Source organism: Chrysemys picta, chromosome 25 (genome assembly GCF_011386835.1).
Source record: "Chrysemys picta bellii isolate R12L10 chromosome 25, ASM1138683v2, whole genome shotgun sequence".
NCBI lineage: Eukaryota > Metazoa > Chordata > Testudines > Emydidae > Chrysemys > Chrysemys picta.
The window spans coordinates 16876906-16890468 of NC_088815.1; the positions used below are offsets into that span (position 1 = coordinate 16876906).

Here is a 13563-nt window from a genome sequence, read left to right on the forward strand (position 1 = left end):
GGAGGAAGAAGTGGCATGATTTGGACACAGCCTAGATTTTGCAGACTCAGAGAAAGAGAAGTTAAAGATGTCTACCAGGGTGCGAGCCTGAGCACAGGAATGATAGTGATGTTGTCAAACAGTGAGAGAGAAGGGAGGACTGGGGGAAGTGCTTTGGAGTGAAAAAATTCAATTTTGGCTACATAAAATTTAACAGTGAGACATCTGGCAGGTGTCATGAGATAGAGACTGAGATGGGATTGGAGGAAGGCGTATCTAAAGTGGAGGTAGACTTATTTATTATTTGTGTTGCAGTAGCACCTTCAAGCTCCAGCCAGGGACCTTGGCCCGGTTTTGCTAGGCACTGTACACACACACAATATAAAGATAGCTCCTTTCCCAAAAGAGCTTACAATCTTAGCATACAATGAGAGCCAATAGGTGGAAAAAATAAACAAGTGAGGGGGAGTGGAGTGACTGGTGAAAAGATGGTACAGTAGAACTTCAATTTTATGAACACTAATCATACCAGCACCAGTGATACAAACCATTTTTCCTGAGAGGAGAAAAAAAATCCCACATAATGTAAATGAATGTCGATGAAGAACAAGTTGACAGCCCTTCACATCCCAATGCCTTCAGTGCACTGGAAATTGCTTTGCTATGGTTTGAAAGACAAAAAGACGGCAATGCACTGTATCATAGTGTACTTATGAACCATATCTACAGTAATTTTCAGATGTTGAATTTTTCAATATTATGAACTCCTCAATCCGCAGTTAGTTTGTAAAATAGGGATTGTACTGTAATTGAAATGGATGTATATGAAATTCATGTAAGTGGATGAGGTCACCCAGAAGTAGGGAATAAAGGGTGAGAGAGTGAGCTAAGGACAGAGCCTTGTGGCAATGTTCTCTGTGTAAGCTGTGCAGCCATGCTGCTCACGTCTCCTCTGTGCAGCTTCAGCAGGGATGTGGTGCGGCCCTTTAAGAACCCACTCTGCTCTTTCCCCCTGTCTTGATGACTGGGTGCATACAGCCCCACTTCTTCCCTGCAAGGGGAATGGAAGCCCTTCAGGTCTTGGGGACACACTCCAGGACTCTCATTACGGATGAGCTCAGGTAAGGGGCCTGTCCAGGCTCTGCAGCGCCAGCCCAGGTCAGTGGAGGTTCTGGAGCTGTGGTCTGACGTGGTCAAAGCGCACATACCCTCACCCACTTTGCCTGGCAGTTGGTTTCCAGGAATGTAATCATTGCTGCTGCCAAAAGGCAGCAGAGGAGGGAGCTGCAGACTGGGCCCTTTTATGCGAGTGCCCGGGGAGAGGGGTGTCTGAAACCCCCAACCCAGGGGAGTTCCATCTGACACCACTGCCTGCCCATCCCACATGCCTGGCCAGGCTCCTAAGTCTGCTTCAGAGTGAATCCCAGGGACAGGAACTACTAGTGTGTGCTACTGGAGATGAGCCACCATGGAGTAGCCAGCCCCCTCCCCCGGCACACCCTTCACTGCCCCAACACACCTTTACTTACATACATACATAATACACACACAAACACAATTCCACCCACCCACCCCCATATACACTACTCACTTTAAAAATAAAAAAAGTATAAGCTTGCCCGAGGCCAAAAATATAGTGCTTCATGGAGGTGGTAGCTTGTTCAGTTAACAAAACAAAACAAAATGTAGAGTCAACATTGCTTCTGGGAGTCCTACAGAAAATGGGAAATGAGAGAAGGATCCCAAAAGAGATCCTCCTACTTCTCTGGATCTTTCTTGGTGTATGAGGAGAGGTCAGCATCGCAGATGCTATAGGAGGACAAGATGTCAGGAAGATATGACTGACACACATCTCTAGGAAATCATTAATGAATGACTAGGCATCAAATAAACAGCTCACTTTTTTACATTATAGTACAGCTAAACAGAAGAGCTCTGAAATAGGGTATATTTTTCTGTCTGCATGCTCATCTTACATCATAATAGTTAAGATTTCTTTTTTAAATATTTATTTATTAGAAAACCTTTCCCTTTTTTAACTGGTTTGAATGAGATAGACTTCCTAATGAGTTGACCTGAAATGTAGGAAGTGGCTGTGCTGAGTGAGAGAGAAAGGAGAAAAACTCAGCAAATTTAGAAAGGAGGAGTGAATACTGAATTTGAAGGTCTTGTAGAGCTAATAATCTAAAAGTGAATTATAGCTCTGAATGAAGTCTGAGATTAAGAATTTTGCAGAGATGCCACAAAGGAAGAAGTCCTACAAGATTAACAGAAAACTCATAGGGCTAGTCCACACTGGGGCGGGGGATTGATCTAGGAAACGCAACTTCAGCTACGAGAATAGCGTTTCCTAGATCGAACTAAGTTTACTTACTGCGGGTCCACGCGGCGCAGGCAAGCTCCCCCGTCGACAGCGCTTCCTCCTCTCGGCGAGCAGGAGTTCCGCAGTCGATGGGGGAGCGCTTCTGGGATCGATTTATCGCATCCAGATGAGACGCGATAAGTCGATCCCAGAAGATCGATCTTTACCCGCCGAATCGGGCGGGTAGTGTGGACCTACCCATAGAAACAGCTGGGATGAAGAAACCAGAAAAATGTTAATTCTTGTCTTAAGAAATTAGAAGATCACTAAAGAAAATAAGGGAATTTGAGAAGTTGACATTAGAAGCAATATGAAATAGATGGACCTGGCAAGACAATGAAAATAACATAGGAATTGCCAAAGCAGATTAGATCAATGATTGATCTGACTGTGGCAGTACTAGATGCTTCCCTTGAAAGTATAAAATCCTCGTAATGGGGGAAATGACTTCCTAATTCCTGGCAATTAACAGTTTATTCCCTGAAGCATGAGGGTAACCCGTATATCTTTTTAATATTAGTGTAATTAGCTGTATTAATAATACTCTACATTAGTCACATAAATGTCTAATTCTTTTCTAACTCCTACTATGCTTTTTACCTCAATAGCTTGTAGCAGTGAGTCCTACAGGTGGTCAAAGCATTCATTGTGTGTTTCCAGGATTGTAGGGGGAGAATTTCCTTTTATCTATTTCAAATGTATTTCACCCTTCATCTATGGGCCTCCTTGACACTCACATTGCCCTCGTTCAATGCATACAATGCACTTGTCATATCACTTCTTATAATTTTGTCTGTAAATGAAATAGTCTTAATCTTTTCATTTTCTCCCCAAATGGAAATCTTTCCAGGCCTGTGACCATTTTTGTTGCCATTCTCTGAAGCTCTTCTATTTCTCCTATATCCTTTCTCTGTAGACTCTGTCAGGTTACTTGACCCCTGTAGGAACTGAGATCTCAGCGCTAACAGAAATGCGTCGTGTGAGTAATTGGAACACTCCAAAGAATGCAAATTTGTTTGTATAGTCCAGTTGTAACTTTGAGTTCTTTATTTCTGTGTCTTTCACCATTTCTTCAGCACTGGTGTCATAGGACACCTAACAGTGTGGTGATGTCATTACAATGTGAGCCTGCCGCTTCTGGCTGTTTAGCCAGTGGTATGAGCTCCTTCAACAATCTGAGATCCATTAATTTTTCAAGCACTTGTTTTGACAGGTAGCTCAATGTTGGCATATTAAATTACTAGGTCCGTAACTTACATTAAATTGCTGCCAATAAATATACCCTGGTGCAAGATCCTTAAACTTCCCACTCATTCTTTAATTCATTGCTTCATATTTTTGATTTACTATGTTTATAGTTAAATGTAGCATTAAAAAAATGGCACCTTATCTGATGAAAAAAATGGCACCTTATCTGAGTGTAGTTTATGAACTTTTTGTTCATTTTGATTAGTGGGCTGTATTTGTCTAAGGCATTGTCTACACTGCCACTTACAGCGCTGAAACTTTCTTCGCTCAAAGGTGTGAAAAAACACCCCCCTGAGCGATGCAAGTTTCAGCGCAGTGAAATGGCAGTGTAGATAATACTCCAGTGCTGGGAGCTATTCCCCTCTCAGAGGTGGTTTTATTACAGCGCTGGGAGAGTGCCTTAGAGCTCTCTCCCAGCACTGGAGCGCAACTACACAGCCACGTTAAAGCGCTGTCGCGCTGTGTAGACATACCCTAAGAGACTAACATGGCGGCTCATATTTTTAACTATATATTTGCAAGCAAGTTGGAATGCATATTCTGTTTCTAGTGATTGTTTGTTTGTACTTATAAAATATGAGTAGTGTTAGACAACAGGGAGCTGTTGTCCAGTAAATCTAAGAATTAGTATCTAGGTTTTCCTTATGCTTACCTGACCCCAACTAAACATGCAAGCCAAAGGATCCCTCATCTTCCCAAAGTAGGGTCTTAAGATGTTAAATCATGTAAGTTGGGAACTCAGGTCCCCTATTCCTTCATTCTGAGTTGCTAGTTTCTGCTAAAAAAACAACAACACATATTTTGTGCTTAACAAGAAAAAAAGCCCATTTTTTCCATCATAATAGTAAGAAGCCTTTTGCAGTGTATTGTTTAAAAATATAGTTAAATACTGTAGATGTCCTGATTGTCAAACAGACAATGAAAGCTGAGAAGATTCGGTTTACAGTTCTCTCTCAAATACTGTCACTTTTCAGGGGAATAGAAATGCTGATTTTAATTATACTTAAGGCCAAATCTTGAGGTCCTTCCTCAGTGATCATTTAATGAGCATTTCCCTGCTTAAGAAGTGAGAGAGAACCTTTGAATCTGGCCCCTTAACTTCCAGCATACTCTGTGTTTGGTGATGAATGCCTGTCACTATAGCTTCTACAGGTTTCAGAGTGGTAACTGTGTTAGTCTGTATCAGCAAAAACAACCTTGTGCACCTTGTGGCACCTTCGAGACTAACAATTTTATTTGGGCATAAGCTTTTGTGGGCTAGAACCCACTTCATCAGATGCATGGAGTGGAAAATACAGGAGCAGGTATAAATACATGAAAAGATGTGAGTTGCCTTACCAAGTATGAGGTCAGTCTAATTCAATTGACAGCAGGATACCAAAGGAGGAAAAATAACTTTTGAAGTGGTAATGAGAGTGGCCCATTTCAGACAGTTGACAAGAAGGTGTGACTAACAGTAGGGGGAAATTTGTATTGGGAAAATCAGGTTTAGGTTTTGTAATCACCCAACCACTCCCAGGCTTTATTCAGGCCTAGTGTGATGGTGTCCAGTTTGCAAATTAATTCCAGGTCTGCAGTTTCACATTGGAGTCTGTTTTTGAAGTTTTGTTGTTGTTGAAGAATTGCTACTTTTAGGTCTGTTATTGACTGACCAGGGAGATTGAAGTGTTCTACTGGTTTTTGAATGTTATGATTCCTGATGTCAGATTTGTGTCCACTTATTCTTTTGTGTAGAGACTGTCCGGTTTGGCCAATGTACATGGCAGAGGGGCATTGCTGGCACATGATGGCATATATCCCATTGGTAGATGTGCAGGTGAACGAGCCCCTGATGGTGTGGCTGATGTGGTTAGATTCTATGATGGTGTCCCTTGAATAGATATGTGAACAGAGTAGACTCCGGGGTTTGTTGCAGGATTTGGTTCTTGGGTCGGTGTTTTTGTTGTGTGGTGTCTAGTTGCTGGTGAGTATTTGCTTCAGGTTGGGGGGGCTTGGGCTGTCTGTAAGCGAGGACTGTAGATCCTTGATGAAGCGCTGGAGAGGTTTTAGTTGGGGACTCTAGGTGACGGCTAGTGGCATCTCTAGCGCATCATCAAGGATCTACAACCTATCCTGAAGGACGATCCCTCACTCTCACAGACCTTGGGGAACAGGCCAGTCCTCATTTACAGACACCCCCCCCCCCAACCTGAAGCAAATACTCACCAGCAACTACACACCACACAACAAAAACCCCAACCTAGGAACCAAACCCTGCAACAAACTCCGGTGCCTACCCTGTCCACATATCTATTTAAGGGACACCATCCTAGGAACTAATCACATCAGCCACACCATCAGGGGCTCATTCACCTGCACATCTACCAATGTGATGTATGCCATCATGTGCCAGCAATGCCCCTCTGCCATGTACATTGGCCAAGTGTAAAGTGAGGGGTGGATCCTGTGTCTTCAATCTTTGCCCAGAATACGTTCCTGTTCTTCATTTGGCTTGCTTTATAATGGAATATTTTGATTTCTTACAGGATAGTTCAAGTTCTGTCGGATCAGGAGAATTTACAGGCGTGAAAGAACTCGATGATATTAGTCAAGAGATTGCACATCTGCAGAGGTAAATATAGTGTACTGTTAAAGTTAAGAATTCTGAACCTGTGAAATGGAGGATTTTCCTCACTAATGATGGCTCTTAACAAATTGCATAACAGTTTTTCTAACCGCTGTGCCCTCCAAAAAAGAGGAAACCTTTCTTAGTCCAGTTCATTAGGGAGCAGTACATTTATTGGTTCCATAGATTCTTGTTTTTAAAAAAAAAGTGTGTGTGTGTATATATGGTACGATCAAAAATAGGATCCCATCACCTTTTATATAATTGAACCCAATTGTTCACTGTATTTTTTTATTTATAGCCAGAGTAGTTCATTCTGAAATGTCACTCTGAGGTAAGTAAAATAAATTTTGCACAAACTAAAACCTTCCTTTTCATTTAAATGGAATAGTTGAATCCCTGATTAGTAGAACAGTTTCAGTATTACTTCGCTTTGGTTACTGGTGATCATTACTTCCATTGGTCCTATATTGTCTCTTGGATGCTACAGTTCAGGAGCCTTATCTGGCTGTCTTTGAAGTTAATAATAACTCCCACTGATTACACTGAGATCAGGAGCAGTGCCTAGAAGGTTACTTGGAGCCTAGTGCATGAAATGAGAAGACTGATTGTGGGGCAAATCAGTCTTTAAATATGAAAAAGCATATTTCTTAATTACTTCTTGAAAGTATGACACAAATGTAGGATTGCTTTTTCATCTGTGCATTGTTTACAACAGAACATTTAATTGACTTTTTGTAAAATATTGTCTTATTTTAATTGTATCAGTCATGTGAATGTTTTCCCTACAGAGAAAAGTATTCACTAGAGCAGGACATTAGAGAAAAGGAGGACTCAATTAGACAGAAAACCAATGAAGTTCAGGTAAAAACTCTGGATTATTATTAATGACATTTCTTTAAAATTCTACAGGAAGCACCATCCATGTTTTGAACAGTTCGTTCGTTCCCCCCCCCCCCCCCCCCCCTGCTTCCTTTATGAATTCATCTGGGTATATTTATTCTGGCACTGGGGGAATAACTTGTAGGAATTATTTCATTTTTCTGTGCACTGTAGAAAATATTTTGTTTTGATGCTGGTTAGTGTAAAATGCAGATAGTATTGAATATAATAGAAAATGTTTCTCTTTGTTAATGCTTCGTTAATACTGTTTAAACAACTTTGTGAAGATATCCCATCTAAATTCTGAAATTCATGTTCTAAAAATCATTTATAATAGGCTTAGAATAGCTGAAATCCTTGTCTTCTGAGACTCTTCTCCCGTCGCATGGACATTGATTTCTTATAGAAGATTATTCATGAGTGCTAAAGTGCTGGCAGATTTTTGTTTGTTTTGTTTTTGTTTTTTAATCTGTTTACAAAAAGCACTGAAACCTTTGAATGGGGGAAATTCTATAGGCAACACAGGCAGGTTGAATTTGGGGTTTTCCTACTTCAGTATGTCTCTTTAAGCTTAACCGCTTGTCACAAGACATCGGTTAAGTGTAGTCTATAATGTTGTGGAACTTTTTTCAGGAGCTGCAAAATGATTTAGACAGAGAAACAAGTAACTTGCAAGAGCTGGAAGCTCAGAAACAAGATGCTCAAGACCGCCTAGATGAAATGGACCAGCAGAAAGCCAAACTGAAAGATATGCTAAATGATGTGAGGCAGAAATGTGAGGAAGAAACACAGATGGTGAGTGTGTGTTAATTCTGGAGGTGATCATGCATATTGCATCTTTTACTGGGGGGAAAAAAACAGTTTATCAATATAATAAATAACTCTTGTTTTGCCTGCTAATGTTGCTCTTAATCACCTATACTATACAAATATACACAGGTGCAGAAAAGGGCTTTATTAACTTGAATAGCTTTTCTAACAGTCATGAATATTTATTGGGCGCCATACAGTACATGAAAAGCATGGTCCTTCCTCACAGGAGCTACCATCATTGGGCAGTGGTACAGGTAGTGGCAATGTTTATGAAAGATTATCACACCAGTGTTTCAGGAAGGAAATATGTTTTGAGGAGGGATACAGTAAAGAGAAGTTACTTTTTTGGTGCACGAAAGAGATGTGTGGGGTTGAAGTTCCAACATAGGGGAGCAGCATGGAAGAAGGTACAAAAAGTTAAGAGGAGAGAGGAAAATGGTTCAAAGGGAGGGATTAGGAGAAAGGGTAGGATGGAGCAAAGGGAGGGGAAGTTGAAGGGAATGAGAGATGCTAATTGAGTTCTTTGCATCAGTCATCCCTGCAGAGGATGTAAGGGAGATTCCCACACCTGAACCATTCTTTTTAGGCGACCAATCTGAGGAACTGTCCCAGATTGAGGTGTCAGTAGAGGTGGCTTTGATTAAATTAAATTAATTTAATTAAATTGATAAACAGAAATAAGTTGCCAGGCCCAGATAGTATTCACTCAAGAGTTCTAAAGGAACTCAACCATGAAATTGCAGAACTACTAACTGTGGTATGTAACGTATTGCTTAAATCAGCTTCTGGACCAGATGACTGGAGGTAGTTTAATGTACCGTCTATTTTTTAAAAAGGCTTCAGAGGCAATCCTGGCAGTTACAGGCTGGTAAGCCTAACTTCAGTACCAAACCAATTGGTTGTAACTATAGTAAAACACAGTATTCTCAGACAGGTAGATAAATGGAATATGTTGGAGAAGAGTCATGCCTCATCAATCTATTAGAATTCTCAGAGGGCGTCTGTCACACTGTCTTAAGTGGCTCACCGCTGCGAGTGCCGAACTCAGGTCAGACTGTCAGAAAACAGGGCAGACACCTCAAACTGGTGGTATATTCTGTTATTAGATTTCATGAAGCCAGTAACAAATGTGAACTCCTGATCACTATATTAGTCTTACCATGGAGAGACAGACAGTCCTCTTAGGCTTTCCGCCAATCTTGCCACCCAGACAAACTGGACTTTGTGATGAAAGTTTATTAAAACCAAAAATCACCTCACATTAGGTTACTCCTAATCCAAAAGAATTTGTCACTTACCTCAGATCAAATTGGTACTCTGGATCTGACCAGAAACAAAGCTGAAGCCAATTTCTCTAGTAAACTAACTAAAGGTTTATTAGCTAAGGAAAAAAGGATGAGAGTTATTGAGAGGTTAAGTACATTAACAGGTGATTCCAAGTTTGTAAGTCCAAAATGTTAACAGAGTTGTTGTGATCTGCTAGATTTCCAAAAGTTCCTCAGGCATTCCAAATGTAATTCTGGGGATCTCTGTCCACTTGTTCAGTATTCCATCCCATTTTAATCCAAAGCAGTTCAGAGATACCTGATTATTCTCTAAATCCATTCTTATAGCGGTTTCCCCCAGAAAGCAATCTGGTAAGCAATCTCCATCATAGCATAGGCTTTTTCTTTGTTGACTAAATGCAGACTGAGTCTGTGGATTTCCCATTGTTGCACATAATGATCCATGCTTTGAAGTTAGCATGCTTCTTCATTTACAGTTCCGAGGTGCCAGTCCTGTTTGATGGGCAATCCAATTACAAAGATATACACAGTGCATTTAGTTACAACAATCCAAACAACCTTTCATTAGTTTTCATGCAATTTTCACATCAAGTAAATTCTCACTAACTTTTTGATCTAGGGTTAATTAAATACGAGGTATGCTTAATGTAATGTGATAGTAAACTACAGGTAACAAGTATGTGAAGACAATAACATTAACATTTTTTTGATATCCACACATAAGTGAATTGGCCTGTGGTTTTGATTTGAGCTGATCTGTCAGCGTCACACTGTTAACAAGCATATGGATAAGGGTGATCCAGTGGATATAGTGTGCTTGGATTTTCAGAAAGCCTTTAACAAGGTCCCTCACTGCAGGCTCTTAAGCAAAGTAAGCAATCCTGGAATCAGAGTGAAGGCCCTCTCATGATCACTAACTGGTTAAAAGATAGGAAGGAAACAAAGGGAGGGAAGGGATCTGTACTGGGACCGGTGCTGTTCAACATATTCATAAATGATCTGGAAAAAGGGGGTAAACAGTGAAATGGCAAAGTTTGCAGATAATACAAAATTACTCAAGATAGTTATGCCCAAAGATGACTGCAGAGAATGACAAAGGGATCTCACTAAACTGGGTGACTGGGCAAGAAAATGGCAGAGTAATTTCAACTTTGATAAATGCAAAGAAATGCACATTGGAAAACATAAACCCAACTATACATTTCAAATGATAGGTTCTAAATTAGCTGTTACCACTCAAGAAAGAGATCTTGGACTCATTGTGGATAGTTCCCTGAAAACATCCACTCAATGTCGAGCAACAGACTAAAGAGCTAACAGAATGTTAGGAACCATTACACAGGGGATGGATAGATAAGGCAGAAAATATCATAATGCCACTTAATAAATCCATGATATGCCCACACCTTGAAAACTGGGTGCAATTCTGGTCACCCCTTCTCAAAAAATATATATTAGAAATGGAAAAAGTACAGAGAAAGGAAACAAAAATGATTAGGGGTATGGAGAAGCTTCCAGCTTTTTAATCTCTCCTCATATGGGAATGTTCAGCTTGGAAAAGAGATGACTGAAGGGAGGATATGAGAGAGGTGTTTAAAATCATGAATGGTGTGGAGAAAGTAATAAGGAAGTATTATTCACCCCTTCACATAATACAAGAACCAGGGGCACCCAAGAAAATTAATAGGCAGCAGGTTTAATACAAACATAAGGAAGTACTTCTTCACATAACACACAATCAACCTGTGGAACTCGTTGCCGGGGGTGTTGTGAAAGCCAAAAGTATAACTGGGTTAAAAAAAAGAATTAGATCAGTGCATAGAAGCTAGGTCCCTCAATGGCTGTTAGCCAAGATGGTCAGGGACAAAACTCCATGTTCTGGGTGTCCCTAAAACTCTGTCTGCCAGCAGGTGGGACTGAATGTCAGAATATGGATCACTATAATAGCCCTGTTCTGTTCATTCTCTCTGAAGTATCTGGCACTAGCCACTGTTGGAAGACTGGTTCCCATGGACAGTTAATTCATGCCAGGCTAGTGGGAGTTGCTTCACACCCCAGCTTGCTGAAAGCTAAATGTTTGTGTAGAAAAGCCCAAAGACAAGAGGAAGCCATTGAAGAGACTGAAAGTGGCGAGTGATCTAGTCTGTGATCCGGAGAATGAATATTTTAGCAGAAGCATTTTGGATAGTCTGAAGGGTGAGTGGCTGAGACAAGGTGCTGGGCGGAAAATGCACATTGGAAAAAATAACCCCAACTATACATACAATATGATGGGGGCTAATTTAGCTACAACTAATCAGGAAAGAGATCTTGGAGTCATCATGGATCATTCTCTAAAGATGTCCATGCAGTGTGCAGCGGCAGTCAAAAAAGCAAACAGGATGTTAGGAATCATTCAAAAAGGGCTAGAGAATAAGACAGAGAATATCTTATGGCCTTTATATAAATCTATGGTACACCCACATCTTGAATATTGCGTACAGATGTGGTCTCCTCATCTCAAAAAAGATATACTGGCATTAGAAAAGGTTCAGAGAAGGGTAACTGAAATGATTAGGGTTTTGGAAAAGGGAGATTAAAGAGGCTAGGACTTTTCAGCTCGGAAAAGAGGAGACTAAGGGGGGATATGATGAGTGGCGTGGAGAAAGTGAATAAGGAAAAGTTATTTACTTGTTCCCATAATATAAGAACTAGGGGCCACCAAATGAAATTAATGGGCAGCAGATTTAAAACAAATAAAAAGGAAGTTGTTCACACAGCACACAGTCAACCTGTGGAACTCCTTGCCTGAGGAGGTTGTGAAGACTAGGACTATAAGGTTTAAAAGAGAACTAGATACATTCATGGAGGTTAAGTCCATTAATGGCTATTAGCCAGGATGGGTAAGGAATGGGGTCCCTAGTCTCTGATTGTCAGAGGGTGGAGATGGATGGCAGGAGAGAGATCACTTGATCATTACCTGTTAGGTTCACTTCCTCTGGGGCACCTGGCATTGGTCACTGTCGGTAGACAGGATACTGGGCAGGATGGACCTTTGGTCTAACCCAATATGGCCGTTCTTATGGTCTTATGAGCCAAAGAGGAGGAGAAGTCAAGGCGGTGACCAAGATATAGACAAATGAAGAATATTAGACAAGTTGAGAAGATCAGTTTTTGCCATGTTGAGCTTGAGTTGTGGCAGTCCATCTGCAAGAGGAGATGTTAGAAAGGCACAGGTGATGGGTATAAATTGTGATAGAGAAGTGGATTGGGATGTCATCAACACAGAGATGGCATCAGTCTGTGGAAGTGGATAATCCAGGGGTAACCACCTTGTTCTGTGCACTGTAGGAATTGCTTTAAAAATTAGTTTTCTCTCTTCTTAAAACAGGCTGGCTGTTCCATTGAGGCAGTGTCGTCATATGCCTATTCAATATATTTTTGGCTGATAACGTTGCATTGATTATTTTTTTTGAAATATCTGAATAGAGTATCTGGCTATCTGAGGAGTCCAGCATACTCTATCTCCATATTCTGGGAGAAGAGACACTTTCAGAAGAATATGAACTCTCATTAATGTATAAAGTTTAGGGTCCTTTAGGTGAACATGTGATCTTTTAATGATACAGTGTTTAAAAACAAAAACCTAAAGGTGGTACTGATGGTGCACACCTCCCTATCACATTCCCATCAGTTTATGTAGTAGTCACTTGTGATCTTTATTTCCATCTTAGTAGCTTATTTAACTCTTTGCCTAGTCATTTGTATTGTTCTTGGGTGCTGCTGTAAGGTGTTAGCGCGTATACATCTATTTTGTTGTTCTTTTACTTGTGATGGATAAATAAATGGAGAAGAAAAGAAATACAGCAAGATAAATAATGCTCTGGTGCTCTTGTTCAGTCAGGTAACTTTGTTTTACTGGTAGCTTAAAATTGCAGTATTAATTTGACTCAGTCGGTAGTTTCAAACATCAGAATTTGTGTTTCAGTTCTATATTAGTGCTTAAAGCCACAGGCTTTTAATGCACTGATGAAAATACAGATAAGTGAACTTCTTTAATAGCCTGAGAAACAGGAAAAAGTTAATAAAAAGTGGGAAGTAGGATTAAGCAACAATATTCCTCTTGTCTTGTGGACTCTGTCAATATTTACAAGTTGCCCAACTAGATATTATTCATGTTAGAGGTGAAAATGCCAATTTTAGAGGAACCAGACTCAAAGCTGGGAAGTTTGGTTTTGAGTCTTTTTAAAGTTTCAACACAGAAAATGTTTAAGGTGCATTATTATAATGATCAACATTTTAAGTTTGCTTGTTCATTTCTAACATGATTTCAGTATAGTCAACATGTCTTTTTATAGAAACTCAGTTTGACCAGTTGTGACACTCTACACAACAGGGGAGCGTGCCCT

At 40.4% G+C, this 13563-nt stretch overlaps 1 protein-coding gene across 6 annotated transcripts in view; it reads left to right on the plus strand.

Annotated features, from left to right (window-relative positions):
• Positions 1 to 13563, plus strand: part of EPS15L1 (epidermal growth factor receptor pathway substrate 15 like 1) — a 71486-nt gene that overhangs the window by 19833 nt on the left and 38090 nt on the right. For 5 of the 6 annotated variants that reach the window (XM_005279044.4, XM_065578372.1, XM_065578373.1 and 2 more), the window contains 4 exons: positions 3258 to 3320; positions 6115 to 6200; positions 6986 to 7058; positions 7710 to 7871. In XM_005279044.4, the coding sequence (XP_005279101.1) occupies positions 3258 to 3320; positions 6115 to 6200; positions 6986 to 7058; positions 7710 to 7871 (384 nt within the window). The remainder of the gene's footprint in view (positions 1 to 3257; positions 3321 to 6114; positions 6201 to 6985; positions 7059 to 7709; positions 7872 to 13563) is intronic. The other variant, XM_005279045.4, reaches the window with a different exon arrangement.